The 16,870-nt window shown below is 36.8% G+C and overlaps 1 protein-coding gene across 2 annotated transcripts; it reads right to left on the bottom strand.

Moving 5' to 3' along the window:
• Positions 1-507: 507 nt before the first annotated feature.
• On the bottom strand, positions 508-15,955 carry LOC137185587 (interferon-induced very large GTPase 1-like). Of its 2 annotated transcripts, none has more exons than XM_067593828.1 (14): positions 15,774-15,955; positions 13,062-13,213; positions 12,865-12,961; positions 12,642-12,739; positions 12,291-12,374; positions 12,121-12,188; positions 11,925-12,011; positions 11,307-11,361; positions 10,907-11,107; positions 10,712-10,793; positions 9,098-9,163; positions 7,868-7,946; positions 7,673-7,782; positions 508-6,871 (listed from the first exon to the last, which is right to left on the bottom strand). In XM_067593828.1, exons 2-14 carry the CDS (start codon positions 13,179-13,181, stop codon positions 2,205-2,207), a joined length of 5,814 nt encoding a protein of 1,937 aa, XP_067449929.1. In that variant the 5' UTR covers positions 13,182-13,213; positions 15,774-15,955; the 3' UTR covers positions 508-2,204. The 2 variants fall into 2 exon arrangements, with proteins under 2 accessions (XP_067449929.1, XP_067450019.1); XM_067593918.1 differs by having other exon boundaries at positions 7,673-7,740.
• Between the last annotated feature and the right edge of the window lie 915 nt (positions 15,956-16,870).

Raw genomic sequence — 16,870 nt, 5'->3', positions numbered from 1 at the left:
GATAAAACCAAAAATAGAGAATAATCCTCCAAATACCTGTAAACCACTCTGTGAATCATATTTTATAACATTGTGTCATAATTTTATACAATTTGAATCTAAACATGTTCTGAGTCTGTAGTGTTGATTAATAATTAATAACTGCTGTTGATAGACACTGTTGTCCCATAATGCAATGCACAATGGAAATAAAGGAACTACTGACAGCTGGTAAAGAGTGACACCATTGTTGTCAGTAGAGCAGCAGCTTTGATTACAGCTTTAAAAACATAAAACTAAAGTCACACATTTGTAGAAGAAAACTTTATACCCAATATTTGTGAACTTATCAATTTTGAAATCAGCAATATTGATCTAAAGTTGTTGTTATATTTGTTACAAAAGATACTTTGTCACATGATCTTTGTACATACAGTATATTATCACCATCACTTATCATTATACACATAACTATACTGTATATCAACCTGTAAAAAAGAAGAAAAAAAAACACTGATAAAGCAAAAATTGTTTGTATCTTGTTTAATTCATTGTGTCAGAAGTTGAACATGATCAACAGAGCAGAAGATGCCACATTATTCCCACAGTTGGCTTGTTTAGACAATATTTAAACATGAGCTAAAAGGTCAGTTACAACAACATAAAGACTCTTATTCACTGACTTTTATCAAACACACGTCAAAAGATCAAATGTTTTACATGTTCCTATTAGAAATAAACTGTAAAAATATTAAAGAATAGTGATGACATGTTAGAAAACATCTGTTTCACATGGCCTTTGTTCTTCTTCATCTTCATCATCATCATCAACATCATCATCATTATATTTAGCACTTTATATTTGTCATTATGTACATATTTGTGTTAAAAGATGAATAAAACAAAAACTTTTGTACTCATTAATAAGTAAAATGCAAATCTAAAATAATACAAAAAACAATAATATGTTTTTAAAAGATAACAAAACTGTTTTCTGGTCTTTAACTTGACTTGTTCAACATCATCATCTGTCAAAAATAATGAAAAAAGTTAAACATCAACAACACATGAAAGGACGTCTCAATATTTGTAAATGAATCAAAAATTAATTTGCATCAACATGCAAACATTTCAACTAATTTATTTACTTTAATCTCCAAGAAAATATTAATAACTATTTTCATTGTAGCATGTTACAATTTGTGAGTAATGTTAAAGAATAAAACCATAAAAAATGTAAAAAGTAGTAAAACATGTTACAAAACAGCATCTCAATATATGACCTTTGAACTACATAGGTCTTCATCATCATCATCATCATCATCATCATTACATTTTTATTTAAAAGAATAAAATAAACAAGAAAAAATATGATAAATATTTAAAAGTCTGAGTAATTGTTTCTGTGCTTTCTGCCTGTTTGTTTCATGTTCAGCTTCAGAAAGGCACCAAAAGTCAGTTGTATCAATATTTGTTATTCATTGACTGGTAGTAACCATTAGAAAGCCAACTGCAAACACTGAATGAACCATGCTGACATCTTCATCATCATCATCATCATCATCATTATCCTGCACACTGGTTACTATTCATATAGTCATATATCAATATGAACAAAGAAGAAAACAAACAAACTGTTATAATCATAAAATAAAAATAACAACAAAATACAAACATTGTAAATCATGACCTGGTGGTCTTTGTAGAACATCATTATAATTGTCATCATCAGCAACATAATTGTGTATTCACACAATTCACAAATAGAAACATAAACCACAAAATAAAGATAAAAACAAAAAACATTGTCTCTTTTTTACATGACTTTTGTTGTACATCATCATATTCTTTATTATTATCATTGTCAACATCATTATTATGAACACCAGTCATTAATCATGAGAGAAGAAAACAAAACATCTGTTATCTTCAAAAAATAAAAACACAAAATAAAAAAGTAAAAGAAATAGTAAAGAAAAAGTTGAGCAGTCTAATATAACTATCTGCAGCTTTTCAACTTAAAAAATCAGTTACATAAAAAACAATATACATTAAAACAGATTTGATCAATCTTGAATTTAACTAATAGAATTTGACAGATCGGATCTGCTGAATGCAACATGTTTAGTCCTCGTGTCCTTTTGCCCCTCTCCAGTGTTCGTTTTTGTTAGAAAAAAACTTGCATGTTTAAAATTTGGTTTTGTTTAAAGACATTTGTATGTTGTTCACTTTATGTTGAAGGCATCTTTTAACCCCTTCAGTGCTTGTTCCTTTGTGATTCTCCTCCAGGCCTCTGGAACATCAGCTGGCTTGGCCTCATATTCTTGAGCAAATCTGTCATTGTATTTTACCAGTACAAACTTCCAGTAGTCAGATGCCTCTATGCTGGGATCTGGAGGAATGTGCCAGTCTGGATAGTACGTGGTGTAGTCTTTGTAAGGATGCCACTCCCATTTAGTATCTGTGTTTCTGAAATTACGTTCACTTTGCACATCAGTTGTACAAAGTTGCTCAAACAACTTCTGAGTGTCTACATTTCTGTATCCACCAAGACCTTGTGGTCGATGAACAGCTGCATGATGCTGCTTGTGATCTTTGCCTCCAGCTTCACAGGGAACTTTACAAAATGGACATTGTTTTCCACAACCAAACACTCGCTTGAAAAGCTCATCCTGTGGTTTGATTGGAAGTTTGTTCAGAGTCTCAGTGATGTTTTCAGACTTTGAGAATTCCTCCTGAAGCTGTTCTTTCAAGTCTCCTATTGACATTTTGAGGCTGTTGATAAATGGATGACATGTGCTTTGGATTTGAAACAAGGTTCTTTTTTCATCCTCCACTGAAATTGAGATGTCTTTAATCAAATACTTCCGCATGTTGCTGATGAGCTCTGTGATGCTTTCATTGTTGTCTGGCAGTTGAACACCACTTGGTCCTTTTGTGGCCTGCTCTAAGGCTGCTGTGATTTTGTGAACTATCACCTTCAGATTCTCTTGTTTCAGTTTGCACAAAGTTTTGTTCTTTGACATTTGTTGCTGGATTTGCTGAAATATCCAATCCTTCACATATATTTCATAGTTACGAATGTACTTGACCAAACTGTCAAAGTCATCCTTTTGCAGCAACTCTTCCTGAATGTTGTACTGGAAAAAGGAGCGGGAACTGAACTCTGCTGAATGACAACTTATCAAAATTTCATCCACAATGTTTATCCCCAGAGATCTGTTGATGTACTCTTCCACAGCAGGTTTGATGCAAAACTGGACAAAAGTCTTTGCTTTGCGCTCACAATTATCTCTCTCTTTGTATAAATCAAAAAAATCTGTCAAGTACTGACTCTTGTACTTCTGCAGCTGAATTTGAGGATCATTATCTGACAAGAATTTTTGGTGCATTTTGAGGAATTCCCTTGAGGCAATGCCACACATGTGAAGTTTCAGGTCAAACTCAAACTGCATATTTGTTTTGTGATGCTTGTAACTTTGATCAAGGTATTCATCTATTTTTTCAAGAAGCTCCCTTGTAAAAGAGTCATTGTAATCTGTGTTTGTCTTTGCTTTATCAAATACAACCCGTGTGCAAGACTCAATGACGCTGTCAGCAAAGTTCTGCAGATCTCCTAGTCGAATCAGATGTTTAAACTTCTTCATCCAGGAGTCTGTATGTTCATGTCCAGTTTTAAATGGACCCTTCCCAATCTCCTTTAGGTCTGTAATGTTTTGGAATTTCTCATTAACATTCTGGTTTGAGAAATTTCTTCTCAACTGATTCAGGACACTTTTTGCAATATTTCGCTCTTTCAGGCCAGACACATTTTTAGTGGCTTCAGTCCACATCTTTTCAAACTTCTGTGTCAGCTGTTCATCAGACAGTTTATCAGAGTGTTTACAGGCACTCAGGAGCTTCATGACCTCGTCTTCAACCCCGCCTCTGTATTCCTTCTGAATGTCTTGAACATTTTTTGAACTTTTTTTCAGCTCACGGACACAATCCAGTTTATTGTTCACTGAATGTTTAATTTCCTTTGCGAGACTACTGATGCTGTTGAAAAAGTCAGTTTTATATTTTTCTATCAGATTTACATTCTGGTCTTTCTTTTTGTAGTAGTTTGTAAGTTTCTCCTTCATTTTTCTTTCTTCAGATGCTATTTTTTCTGACACCTCTGATTTTTTTGATTCAACCAAAATGCTCCAAGTTTGAATATCAGATTCATTGTCAGAATTTAAGATTTCCATCTCTGCATCTGTTTGCCAGGAGAGGATTTCTTTTCTGAACTGCCATTCCCATTGACTGAACTCTTTGCAAAGGTTGGTGTAGGCCTGAGCCACAAGAGTGTTTCTGAAACTAAAGATGAAGTTCTCATATTTCACTGCTTTCCAGAGACTTTTTATCCATACTAGAAACTCTGGGATCTGTGAGACTTTAATGCTTCGGTCTGTTTTCACTGTTGTCAAAAGATTTTTCTTGAAATCTGCTACAGCTTCACTGTAACCTGTGTTCACTGCTGCCATCGGAGGGGTTCCATGCCAGAGTCCTGGGATGTTCCAGTGGTTTTTGTCCATGTCATAGTCCAGCACATCTGTGAAAGCTTTAATAGAAGGCTTCTTTTCCATTTCAGCTGCAATTTGTGTCATTTCATTGAGCTGGTCCAAGAGATTCTTTCTATCTGTTATGGTCTTTGCATGAGCTGAAACTCCAGAAACATTTTGATGCACGAAATGACAAACTGGCTTTTTACCAATTTCCTTCATTCTCAAGAAGGCGTGAACTGCAATTTGCAGGATGTCTTTCATTTCTGTTGAGTTCTCCATGGCGAGGTTGATAATGGTGACATCACTTAAACCAATCACAAAGGTTGCCAGCTGGTTGTCATGCTCATAACTTTCCTCTAGTTCTGCCATATGTGGAGACTTTAGACCCTCTGTGTCAATGAGAACTATAAATTCATAATTCAACTCATGTTTCATATCCTCTCCAACTTTGAGGAAAAGCATATAAGCTCCTCTTGTGCATCTGCCGCTGCTGACAGGAAACTGCACACCAAACATGGTGTTGAGGAGTGTTGACTTCCCTGTACTTTGAACACCCAGCACAGTCAGTACTAACAGTCTGCTCTTCCCTCCAACCTTCTTGTGAAGCTCCATCAGCACATCTGTCACCCATCTCTCTGGGATGTTGGAAGCATCTCCATCCAAGAGCTCTAAAGGATATCCATCCAACAGCATTTCAGCTGCCAAACCAGGGAGACGAGATATTTCATCAGCAGTGTTTCTTGAGCCAGAAATTGAGAACTCATAGATGAGTCCCATCTCTCTCATGTAATGCTCTACTCCTAAAGAGCTCTCCATCAAAGCCTGTTGTGACTCTGCAGTGAGTTTATCTTTCTTCTCACATTGCTCTTTGAATTCCTCGCGCAGCTCAGACAGTTTGCTCCGTGAATGTGTGTTAAACTTGAGTTTCATCCACTTAAGGAAAAAATCTCTTTTCTCTTTGTCACTTGTGGATAAAGTTTTAATGAAACTCTTCATTCCTTTGGACAGTTTTTGTTTGCTTTGCTCCTCCATAATTTCTTGTTTTTCTTCCTGTAGCTGGGATTTATACTGTTCAAGTCCTGAGTCACCAGATTTCAATCTACACTCCTCCTTCTCTAACTGTGATAATCTTTTCCACTTATCTCCCTGCAAAGGAAGTTGTTGTTTCTTGTAGTCTGGTATACTTTTCCCCTCAATGTCAACCATGATCTCCTCAACTGCTTTATTTTGTTTGTCACTTGAGTTTTCATCCACAGACAGACCAAGTTCAACAGCTTTTCCAACCATATTGACGATGTTCAATGTGGGTGTTTCTTCTGGCAGTGAGGTCTTGATGGCTGCACAAAGTTTCTTTAAGAACTCTGCAACATTTACCTTTGAGTTTTTGGTTTTCACACTGCTTTTTGGTAGCTCTAACTCTTTCACTGTTGTCTGGACAGACATCATGTCCTCTCTAGAGTTGTCCTTGCGATTAACAATCAAGAAGAGTTTGGATTTCACATCTTGAAGAGAAGTCAGAATCTTGCGCTCATTGTCTTCAACTTTGTCCAGGAACACAAAGGTAGCAGTTGACACTTGAAATAGAAAATTGAATTGTGTGAGTGACTCACAAATGTCTCCTCTCAAATTGGCAAAGGCAACTGGTCCTGGAAATATGTCAAGATCTTTTTTGCCACAGGGAAGGTACCAGCAAACCTCGACCAAACCATTGGCTATTTCTCTTTTAAGTTCTCCTCCTTTCATATCTCTGTGTATGAAGATGTTGTGATTCTGTTGGCCACGACTGAGAACATGATTCAAAACCTGTGACTTGGACAAACTACAGTTTTTCAGCCTCACAAAGGTAAAGAATGGTATATTTGCTTGGACAATGCTGTCTTCAACAAATCCTCTTGATTCAGACAAATCATGTGGACACCACTCTTTGACGATGTCTCTCAGAGCCCACAGCATCAGGGAACACTGACTGTTATCACCATGAGGCAACAGCAGTGGGACAGAAAACTGGCACATTGACATCTTGAGGGCCATTTCCTGTTGCAAGAAGCTGTCAGCACAAAGAAAGAGTGCGACTATGAGGTCGAGAGGGTTAACTTTGTTGTCTGCAGAGTCATCTGTGTCATTGTTTCCATCATCATCATCATCATCATCATCATCATCATCATTGTTTGATAATTGTGTACAGTTTCTGCATTCTGTGTTGATTTGAAAGAGTTTCCTGAGAAAGCACCATGGTATTTCCTCCAGTGATTCAACAGTTTCATCATAAATGCTGTTTTTGTTGATTTCCAGAAGAGACTGAAGAGTGAGCTTGTTGGGATAAAATTTCTTCAGTCCAAGTTTGGAGAGAAAGTTGGAAAAGACTATGAAAGAGAAAAAAAATAACAGAAAAATTAATAACCTTCTATGACTTTATATGTAATATGAATCTGTCTACTGTCACATTGTGGGGAGTCACCTCCATTTTGGGGACAAAAATCAAGTCCCCACCACGTAAATCAATACATTTTAGGATGAAAACTTGATGTGATGTTAAAGTAAGGTTAGGGTTAGGGCAAGAAAATTAATGTAAATGAATGTACTTGTTTACGTGTGTGTGTGTGTGTGTGTGTGTGTGTGCAACATATCTGAACTGACAGCATGACCTGACATGACCTCTACTGAGAGCACATTTTTTCCATTCAGTGGAAAACAACTTATTTAGACTTCCAGACATTACTTAGTGTAATGATAGTGTTTCAGTTTGAGTCTCATTTTGTATTTAATTATTTTGAATATGAGGATGCATTGTGCATGAATGTGATTTATTCATGTATTTTTTTTATTTATTTGAATCTGTTTTAGCTCATGTTTATATAAAATATTTAATTATATAGACTTCATATCTAAAAACTGATTATTACAAAGAAAAATTAAGCAATTAGGCTTTTATTAATGAACACAATCTGATTAAAATGTTTTTGTTCATTAAACCTGAATTTGAAATTGACCATCAAGAAACTGTAAAATCACTACCGGCTGCAACAAAACTTTTATTTTGTTGAGACATTTAGGCTCAAGTGGGTGTTTGTCTGAATATAGCTCAGTATTAACATCTATATCAACACCATCTTCACCTCCACCTGCTTCACTCTGAACTGATGCTGAAGAAAAGTGTAGCTCACCAGCAGATTGTCCATCTTTAAATAATATATTGCGACCCATAGAATCATCACTCTTCATGGACACACAGCTGGATACAGGAGAGGATGGTCTCTGCTGCTGCTGCTCTGAGCTTCAACACAACACAAACAGCTTTGAGTGTAAATAATGATGGTTGGATGATTTGGGTCACGGACAGTTAAAGATCCTCATCTCACCTTTGAGCTTTTGTCTCGCTGTCATGTTTTCCACACAGAGCGGTTTTAGAGGGAGTGTTTCCCTCCTCGCAGCCGACACCTTCACACAAACACAACAACATGCTGTCAGAGCTGCACTCACTCATTTCAACAACACTGAGAATGTTAACTTAGAAAACGCTCATCTGCTTCATTCACATCCAGTTGGATAATTGAGGAAGACCATGTTTTAAGAAAGAAGATTTCATGTTAAATATTCTCAGCTGCATATATTTGGAAATATAAAATGAAACATACATCCCGTTTTACAATCACAGGCTATGAAACAGCTTTTCTTAACAGAGATAGTGGTGATTGGATTGCAGCCGACCAGCAGCAATTTAAAAATGGAATGAAGCCCAACAACAGCAGACAACCTAAAACATTAGTTAAACACACCAAGTCCGCCCACAACACAACGGTCTTCGCTAGACCTCCACTACCAAAGACTGACAAAAAAAAAGTTACTTTTCAGAATTAAAGGAGAAATAATTCAAATTGATGGCTTTAACCTATGGTATTGGCGAGTTATCAACAACATTACAGCCATTATTGTGAAACTAATACATTTTGTGCTGTGGACCAACGTAGCTATTACACATTTTGTTGTTGCCTGTATCACGAAGCCTAGTGAGCTTCTGTATGGAACCAGGGGCAGGATGCTTGGCTCATTACATAACTAAAAAAAATGTTTTTTAATCAATGTTTGGATATCAGTTTGCAAACAATTTGTTTACATTTCCAAAGAATGTGTTTGAAGTCTAATTCATTAATTTCTCCCTCATCGTCCACCTCCTGATGTGACCACACAGGTGATGAATGTGTGGGTGGAGGCCAACAGTCTCTACAGCTCTAAATTTCTCTACAGCTTCGTAAAGGTCTCATATTTACTAAACCACGGACGCTTTAAAGCAATCCAATCAAATTTAAATGGTTTCAACAAATCCCTTTAATAACTGCACTCCACCCATATATTCTGTTTCACTCAGAAATACACCACGTTATGAAAGCTAACTGTCATTTCACCGTAATTTTAAAGCCTCCTTTGTGTACGATTTTAAAAATTCTGATGTGGTGACTCCTATTCAGAGCTGGCCATAGACCTTTGGGGGCTCTAATCAAAATTTGCGTGGGGGTCCCTCTGACTGTCAGAGCACTACAACAAGTGGGAAATGTAGCTCTCTATAAGTTTATCTAAAACACATAACTTACCAGCACTGTGAGCTTCTTGGGTTACATAACCAGATTCTGCACCAGCAGTAGAGGTGATTGATGGATCTGCAGTGAAATAAATAAATTAATTAAACATTGACTTAATTTTTAAAATGCAGGAGGCTACCCTTTTACACTCCCTTTATACTCATCAACAGTAGGAGCTGTGTTTACTGCCACTTGTGACACTTTTCCAATCATTTACATTAATAGTGCTCCTGGACAGGGGACGGATTGATATAAGTTATTAATGTTAGCCCTTTAGTGCAGACAACAAACTGGGCCTATCTCTGTTGAGTTGTGTGAAGTTGCCACCAACACAAACCCAACATTTCCTGCTTTACTGCTTCAAATTAAAAACTTTTTAGTGACTAAATAACTAGAGACTTTTACTGTGAAGAATTTACAGAAAGTGAAATGTGTTCTTCACCAGATTAGCAGAGCTTCACTAGCAGCACTACAAACCTGTTCAAATAAAAAGATATGGACATATTTGGAGAAATTTGTTCAGCGGATCACTTATAATGCAGGGAGGAATAATACAAGCAGAAACAGCCAATGTGTTGATGATGTTTGATGAAGAGCTGCAGACGACCAGCACACCTCCAACAAGTTAACTAATTACTTTGCAGTACTGTGTAATGGAGTCATGGCTTGGCGTCACTACCTCTGAAATGATGGGAAAATGCCATAATGTTAGTGGAGCTGTGTGTGGAGCAGATGGCCATATAAAGAAATCCATCACCAGCCGACATCGGCTTGGCCTGAAAGTAGAAAAAACTGTCCAGAGCAGTCTGAAGACACCACTTTTTTTCACACTTTTACATACGTTTACCTCATTATTTGACAATTTGGCCACTTTTAATATGAACATCCAACATTGTAACATTATATACACGACTGAAAATAAAGAAAAGCATAATAGGTCCCATTTAAATGATAATGATAGATGAAGGCTTAAATTGAAGAAGACCCTTTTACCATTAAATTGTTTAACTTTAATAATCAACTTTTATCATTTCCATGTATATTAGGGGGATGTAAACATATGGATATCTTAGGAAAAAAATAAGGTTGAAAATTAAGTTTCACATCACATCTTACCTTTATAATAATAATAATAATAATAATGATAATAATAATAATAATAGCAAATCTCCAGAAACCAACCATCAGCTCCTTGCATGTAAGCTGGAGCTTGGCTGCAAACAACGATGGAGGCCCTGTCAGCTCTGTCAGTCAGAGCGATGCAGGAATACAAGAAATGTGCATCTCAGGTCACAGTGACGCAAGAGACAGGCAGCGAGCTTGTATTCCTGTATCGCTTTGACTTGCAGGGCTACGGAGCTCTGGAGGCCGTGCGCACCGGTCAGAAAAGCGGCCATAAATCCCAAACTATCCAACTGATTTCATTCAAATCACTTTTCAGCTTTTCAAAAGCCTTTTGTTCATTCAACAGCAACTTATAAGTGTGTAATTAATATGTATTATTAGTATTATTACACTACTTGCTACAAGGTAAGACTAATGTAAGAGGCTAATGCTCTCCTGTGGTTTAGTGCAGATTATCTCAAGATACAGGCATCAAAAAATGGAGCCTGTAAGCTTACATACCGTTATCTTCATGCTTCTTCTCCTCTTCAAGCGTCTTCTTTTTTCTTTTTTTGTCAGACATCATAAGAGTCTCTGACTGAACCTGTGATGGGTGACAATGCAAACACTGAGTAGAGAATAAATGTTTTAAAACTGAACACAGTCTGCTTTATGTCAATTCAGACTGTATCAAAGACAACTAACTGTGCTCTCCACCTGTGGTGTGAGGAACTTCTGTATCCTACAGGAGAGGAAAGGTTCTTCCAGTATGCTGCTGACTGAGGGCCTCTCTGTGGGGTCGGGTTTCAACAGCTGTGCCAAGAGAGAACGCAGTTCTTGGGAGTAGTGATCAGACACTGGAGGGTATGAGCCATCGATGATCTTCAGTTCTAGAGCCTTCTTATCACCAGCCTCAAACTGAGAGGAAACCAGTTTAGTACACAGTTATAACCACTGCAGAAAAAACAAGGAAAGGAAAGATGACCCATTCTTGTTTGTCAACTATTAGACATACAGAGAAGAAATCTAAATCAGTATGTGAGAGATCATTACAATGTTGTGTAAGATACATTAAATCTACATGAATTAGTAAACAGCTCACACACAGAATACTTACTGCAGGCTTAAGAGTGCACATTTCATACAGGACACAGCCGAGGGCCCAAATATCACTGCAGAGGAGAGAAAGTCAGAGGAGAGAACAAACAAATAGACAAACTGGGATCAGTTCTGAGGGTAGATTTACATTTATTCAATAACAGTCACTTGCAAACTGGAGAGAAAAAGGACTTTATTGATGAGAAAGCTATAATTTGGACATTAAGATTGAAGATTAAGTTTATTGATAACACTCCAATATATTTTAAAACAAAACATATCAGACTTTATCAGTTATTGAACGATTAAGTCCTAGACTTATTTCCATTGTTGTCCCTGAGATTCTGCTTAATTTACTTCACTCATTTCACGAAAGTAGATCAGGTTACATGCATACTTTAAATAGTTTAGGAGGAAATCAATACTACAGTAACTTCCTGTTGTAGATATAAACAAACAGGTTCATTCGCTCAGTAAAGAGGAGACATAATACCTTCACATCTCCCAGAAACCTTCACCTAATCCTGCATGACTCACAGTCAGTTCAGTGGGGAGAGAACTTGTCCACTGGATTACTATTAAATGTTAATTTACACAACAAAAGAGACAAACACAATGTAGAGCATCAAGTTAGTACCTTTTGTTGTTGTATGGTTTCTTTTCGCAGATCTCTGGTGAAAGGTAAAGTGGTGTTCCTGCGACTGTTGTTGCCAGTTCTTCAGTGCTGGAAATGAGAAGAGAATAGAAAGCAGACTGTATTATACTTTACTATTTCCATTTTAATCTTGGCTTTATAGAGATCCGCAGATTAATTCAGATGACATTTTACAAACCTGTTCAGCACCCTTGAAACTCCAAAGTCCCCGAGCTGTACAGTCCCATCTTTTGTCAAAAATATGTTCTATATAGACATCATGAAAAGACATGTAATGTCATTATCATGAGTTTATACAATACAAATAAAAAATACTGAGGCAAGATCATGTGGTGCATGAAGCAATACCTTTGGTTTAATGTCCCTGTGGAGGGTTTTTCTATCATGGACGTGCTTTAGTGCCAGACAAATCTGCACAAACCAGTCCAGGATCTAAGAAAGGCAGAGGAACGTAAAGCCACACTTAAGAGTATCAACTTGCACTATAGACATCATCTGTAATACTAATGACAGAAAAAGCCAAAGAAATAATATAAAAACATTAAAAAAGAGACCAAATACATGTTAAAGACATATACAGTGAAGTGGAATAGTGAGTGTTATATGATGAATTCTATCCACATGTTGTTCAGTTTCACCCTAAAGATTATCAGGTTTATCCTCAACATTCATGATTGTCTTGAAGAGTTAGTAGCTTACTTGATCTTCTGAGAAAAGTTCTCCTTTCTGAGATTTGATCTTCTTTAAGAGGTCTCCTCCCTCACAGTAGTCCATCACAATATACAGACAGTCCTTCACTAAAAAGATTTTTATACAGCATAAGGAACATGCATGAAAACACGTGTATGCATCAGGATATTATTGCAGTAGATGAACTCTGTGATTCTTTGAGGTTACAGCTAAGATCTTGGATCATTTATACCTTCAAAAGACTCTTTATACTGGACAATGTTGGGATGACTCATCTCGGCGAGGACTTCAACTTCTTTTTGAGCTCTCTTCCTCTCTTCAGGTGACATCTGTCAAAGTGAGAGGGACAGATAATGTGAAAGAGCAACGTAGTAAAGAGGAGCTCAAATCAACACTGATACTGTTTAATATTACACAAAGGGTTCTTACTGCAGATATGTCATATATCTCCTTGATGACATATTGGTGTCCATCCTCTTTGGATTTGACAAGGATGGCCGTTCCAAATCCACCTTTCCCAATTCTCTCCACCTGTTCATACTTCTCCATGTTAGTGGAATGACTGCCACCTCATGCTGGTTCTGCAGAGAGACAAACACAGCTGATTACAGACAAATGCACTGAATTAACTACAGTAAAGTTACAATGAATAACAAACTCTGAGTTACATATTACAAGCTGCACTGATCAATATTTTTGTTTTAACAGTGAATCACATCACTCTGCAACACGTTCTCACTCCAAACTCGTCACATATCGACGCTTGGTTAGGACCCCCTTTGGCGTCATTTTTCAACGTGCAGTATATTGTTAAAAAATAATTATATTTTATGGTGTAACAACGTGGTGGTTAAGGTCTGGTTAATTTTAGGCACAAAATCCACTTGGTTAGGGTTAGAGAAAGATCATGATTTGGGTTAAAATAAAAAATAAAATCAAAACAGCAAGGTGGTCTTGAACCGTGCTCTGTGCTTATTTCCAACTTTCTGCCAACAATACTACAAGCCATCCATGAACCCCACCTCCTAATGAGAAAGTCAGCTTATATAGATGGCATGTGAAGTAATTTACATCACTACAGAAATGTTGATATGATACATATTGTTTAAATGTTAATATGCTCTGTATTACAGGTGTTGAAATGTACATATTCAACATATCTGTGGTTTGCAGAAACATACAATGCTAACGTTTTATTCTGGCGACCAGGCTGAAATTTGTCACCTTATTTAGACGTCATCGGTCTCATAGCGTCTATTTCAGACGTTGTGGGAATTCAACAGAAGTCTATCGGACTACCCTGCACATTGAAAAATGACGCTAAAGGGGTCCTGACCAAGCTTCAATATGTGACGAGTTGGGAGTGAGAACAGGCTGCACTCTGTTTAATGTGAAAAGGGTCATTTATCATGCAGGTTTATTTATCTCTTATCATACAGGGGACATATTAATACTTTTTGTGATTTTCTGTTATTTTTACACTATTATGTTGTCTGTTGTCTTTATTAAACATGTTAAAAGGTCCAAAACATGAGGAGTAATATACTGTATGTCCACATGTGTCCTGACCTTTGACATGAAACATGTATTTTCAACATGAAGCTGTTATGTATATGACCAGCATCCATATGGGCAGACTGCCCTCCATCAGACCATGGATGAAACATGTTATGACAACTTTGTGTTTGCTGTTGTGTGACTGATGTTTGACTTGAATGAATAAGAAGGAGACCTGCAGAGGTAAGAGACCTAAAACTCTGGAGTATCTGTCTCTACAGTCAATAATTTGATGATGTTTGATGGTTATTTGTTTCTACTTTGAAAACAAAACCACTGTGAAACCATCAGCAAATTAAGTTTTATTGCTCTTATTCACTTGCTTTGTCTCGTCCTTCTCTCTCATTCGCTCTCTAGCTCCCTCAACCTCCATTCTCTCTTGTTCTCTCATGTGAGTAAACTCAGCTTGAGTTACTGTTCATCATATGATCACCATGATCAGTGTTTCACAGCCAGCGCTGCTGCTGCAGCTGATCACTGTGCTGGTAAACGAGTCAAACTACAATAACTAACTTGTTTTTAAAACACCAGCAAGCTGCTGTTCCTTTCACCTCATGCAGTGTCTTTGTCTCACGTCTGTCACTACACATCGATCTTTAACTGAGGCCTCACAGTTTGAAAACATCTGGTAAAGTGTAAAGTTTGATTTACGTTTTTGTGTATTTTATGATTGCAGTATTAAAGGTCATTCCTTACTGTATTTTCAATGATTAAATTAAAGTGATCAAAATATCCAATAATGTATGTTGGTGTGTTGTACACAAAGCTTTTAGCAGATGCAAAACAGAAACAGTCCAGAACCCAACAGTAAACATTTTAACACTAATATAAAACAGAGAAAAGCAGCATCATAACTACAGAGAAACTTTGATATATTGTTTGGTAAATTAATTTTATGATTAATCAATTATTAAAGTTGTTGGTGACAATTAATTAATTCTGGCGATTGACTAATCATTTAATCAATAATAATAACATTTATAGCACTAGGAACACATCTCTGCATTTCTTTATCCTGTTATCAAAGAAGTTGAGCACAGCCTTGGACGGACGGTTCACAGACCATCTCCTTTCCTATCTTAAAAGATAGTCAAGTGCAGGTTACTCCATGCAAAAGCAGATTTGAAAGAAAGCATTGACGCACCTTTCCTAAGCATTTAGAGAATTCGACCAACTCTTATCATGGCTGCCACTTTGATACTTCCGGGTCATTTCACTCAGTTAGGAATCGTCGTAAGCAAAAAAAAAAAAAAAAAGACTATTCGACCGCAGCCTGAGACTATGGGAATAAAAGCAGTTAAACAAACCAACATCTGATCATCTGAGAAAGAATCGGGGTCGATCATAGTCAACCAAAGTAAAAGAATCAGGTTTGTCAATAAAAATACTGAAAACAGTTAAAAATAAAACATTTCCTCTGTGCTGAGACTGAGGTTGTCACAACGAGCCAAGTTTGAACAGACAAGTTTACAGTGGAGCCCTGAGTATCATATTAATTATCATTAATAATATGTTGTTCGATTTGTTTTTCTCCCATCAGACACATAACAGAAAAATCACTGACAAAACAAACGTATAACGCACCTTTGTAGAAGAGATTCTCCCCTAAAAATACATTCTTCTATCCAGGAGTTGGTTTCAGTCATGCAGTAATCAGTTGTTAATGTGTCTATCTGTCCTGATAAAAGCAGCATTTCCCTTCATGTGCCGAGGCGGTCCGCCATTACAGCGCTTTTTCTCTGCTGGTGAAGACACTTTCACTTTTGGCTTGTACATAAGCGACTGTTCGTTGTTCATGAGAGGGAGGGGTGTGGTGCAAAACTGAGGAGACACATCAAATATTATTTTGAGCATTAGGGAGGGACTTAAGTTTTTTTAATTTTGGCTTAAGGTAGGGACATACAACTTTAAATGGTTTTAGTTTGTATTTATAGTGACGAGATACCTAAAACGTTTCTAAGGAAATAAACCATTAAAACCTGCTTGTGCAGTCTGAGTTGGAATGTGAAGAGTTAAATGAACGAAGTCTCTTTTGTCAGCTTGTCAGACTTTTGCGCCTCCACAGTTGCTGGGAAGAAAATGCTGCTTCCAGCTCTGTGACTGGTGATCCAGCTATAATTTTATAGAGGAGTAATGTCAAATCACAGTAAAATTGACCAATCATAACCACATGTCTGTATGTTGTCACTACTTTGTTAATAAACACCCCTCGTCACGGGAACGCGCATTTGAAGATAGTCGCCTCAAAACGACAAACAAACGTACAGATAAAACCCACAAGAGCTTTTAATCATTTATAAATTAAGTAAATGTCAAAAGGGATGAAATGACTCTTGTTTTTCGAGACACAATTTACTCATTCCACGTCACATTCTGATTAAAATCCAGATATCATTTGAAAGTGAATATAATAGAATATATTTATATTTTTTATATTTATTATATTTATTTTATGTCTTTATAGTTCTATATTTTATATTTTGTATCCAAGCAGTGTTGAACGGGCCTTCGCACCCTTGCATACGTCGGGCATGTAGATGTCTCCAGACCTGGGCTGACAGGTCTGACTTTACAAACATGTGAAGTTTGGTGCAGACTGGAGCATTTACAATAAAGTTATAGCAACTTCCTGTGTCATGGCTAAACATCAAATCTCAACAGTGTGAGGATGACAATTTTCT

Source organism: Thunnus thynnus, chromosome 1 (genome assembly GCF_963924715.1).
Source record: "Thunnus thynnus chromosome 1, fThuThy2.1, whole genome shotgun sequence".
NCBI lineage: Eukaryota > Metazoa > Chordata > Actinopteri > Scombriformes > Scombridae > Thunnus > Thunnus thynnus.
This window is presented reverse-complemented; position numbering and strand designations above follow the sequence as displayed.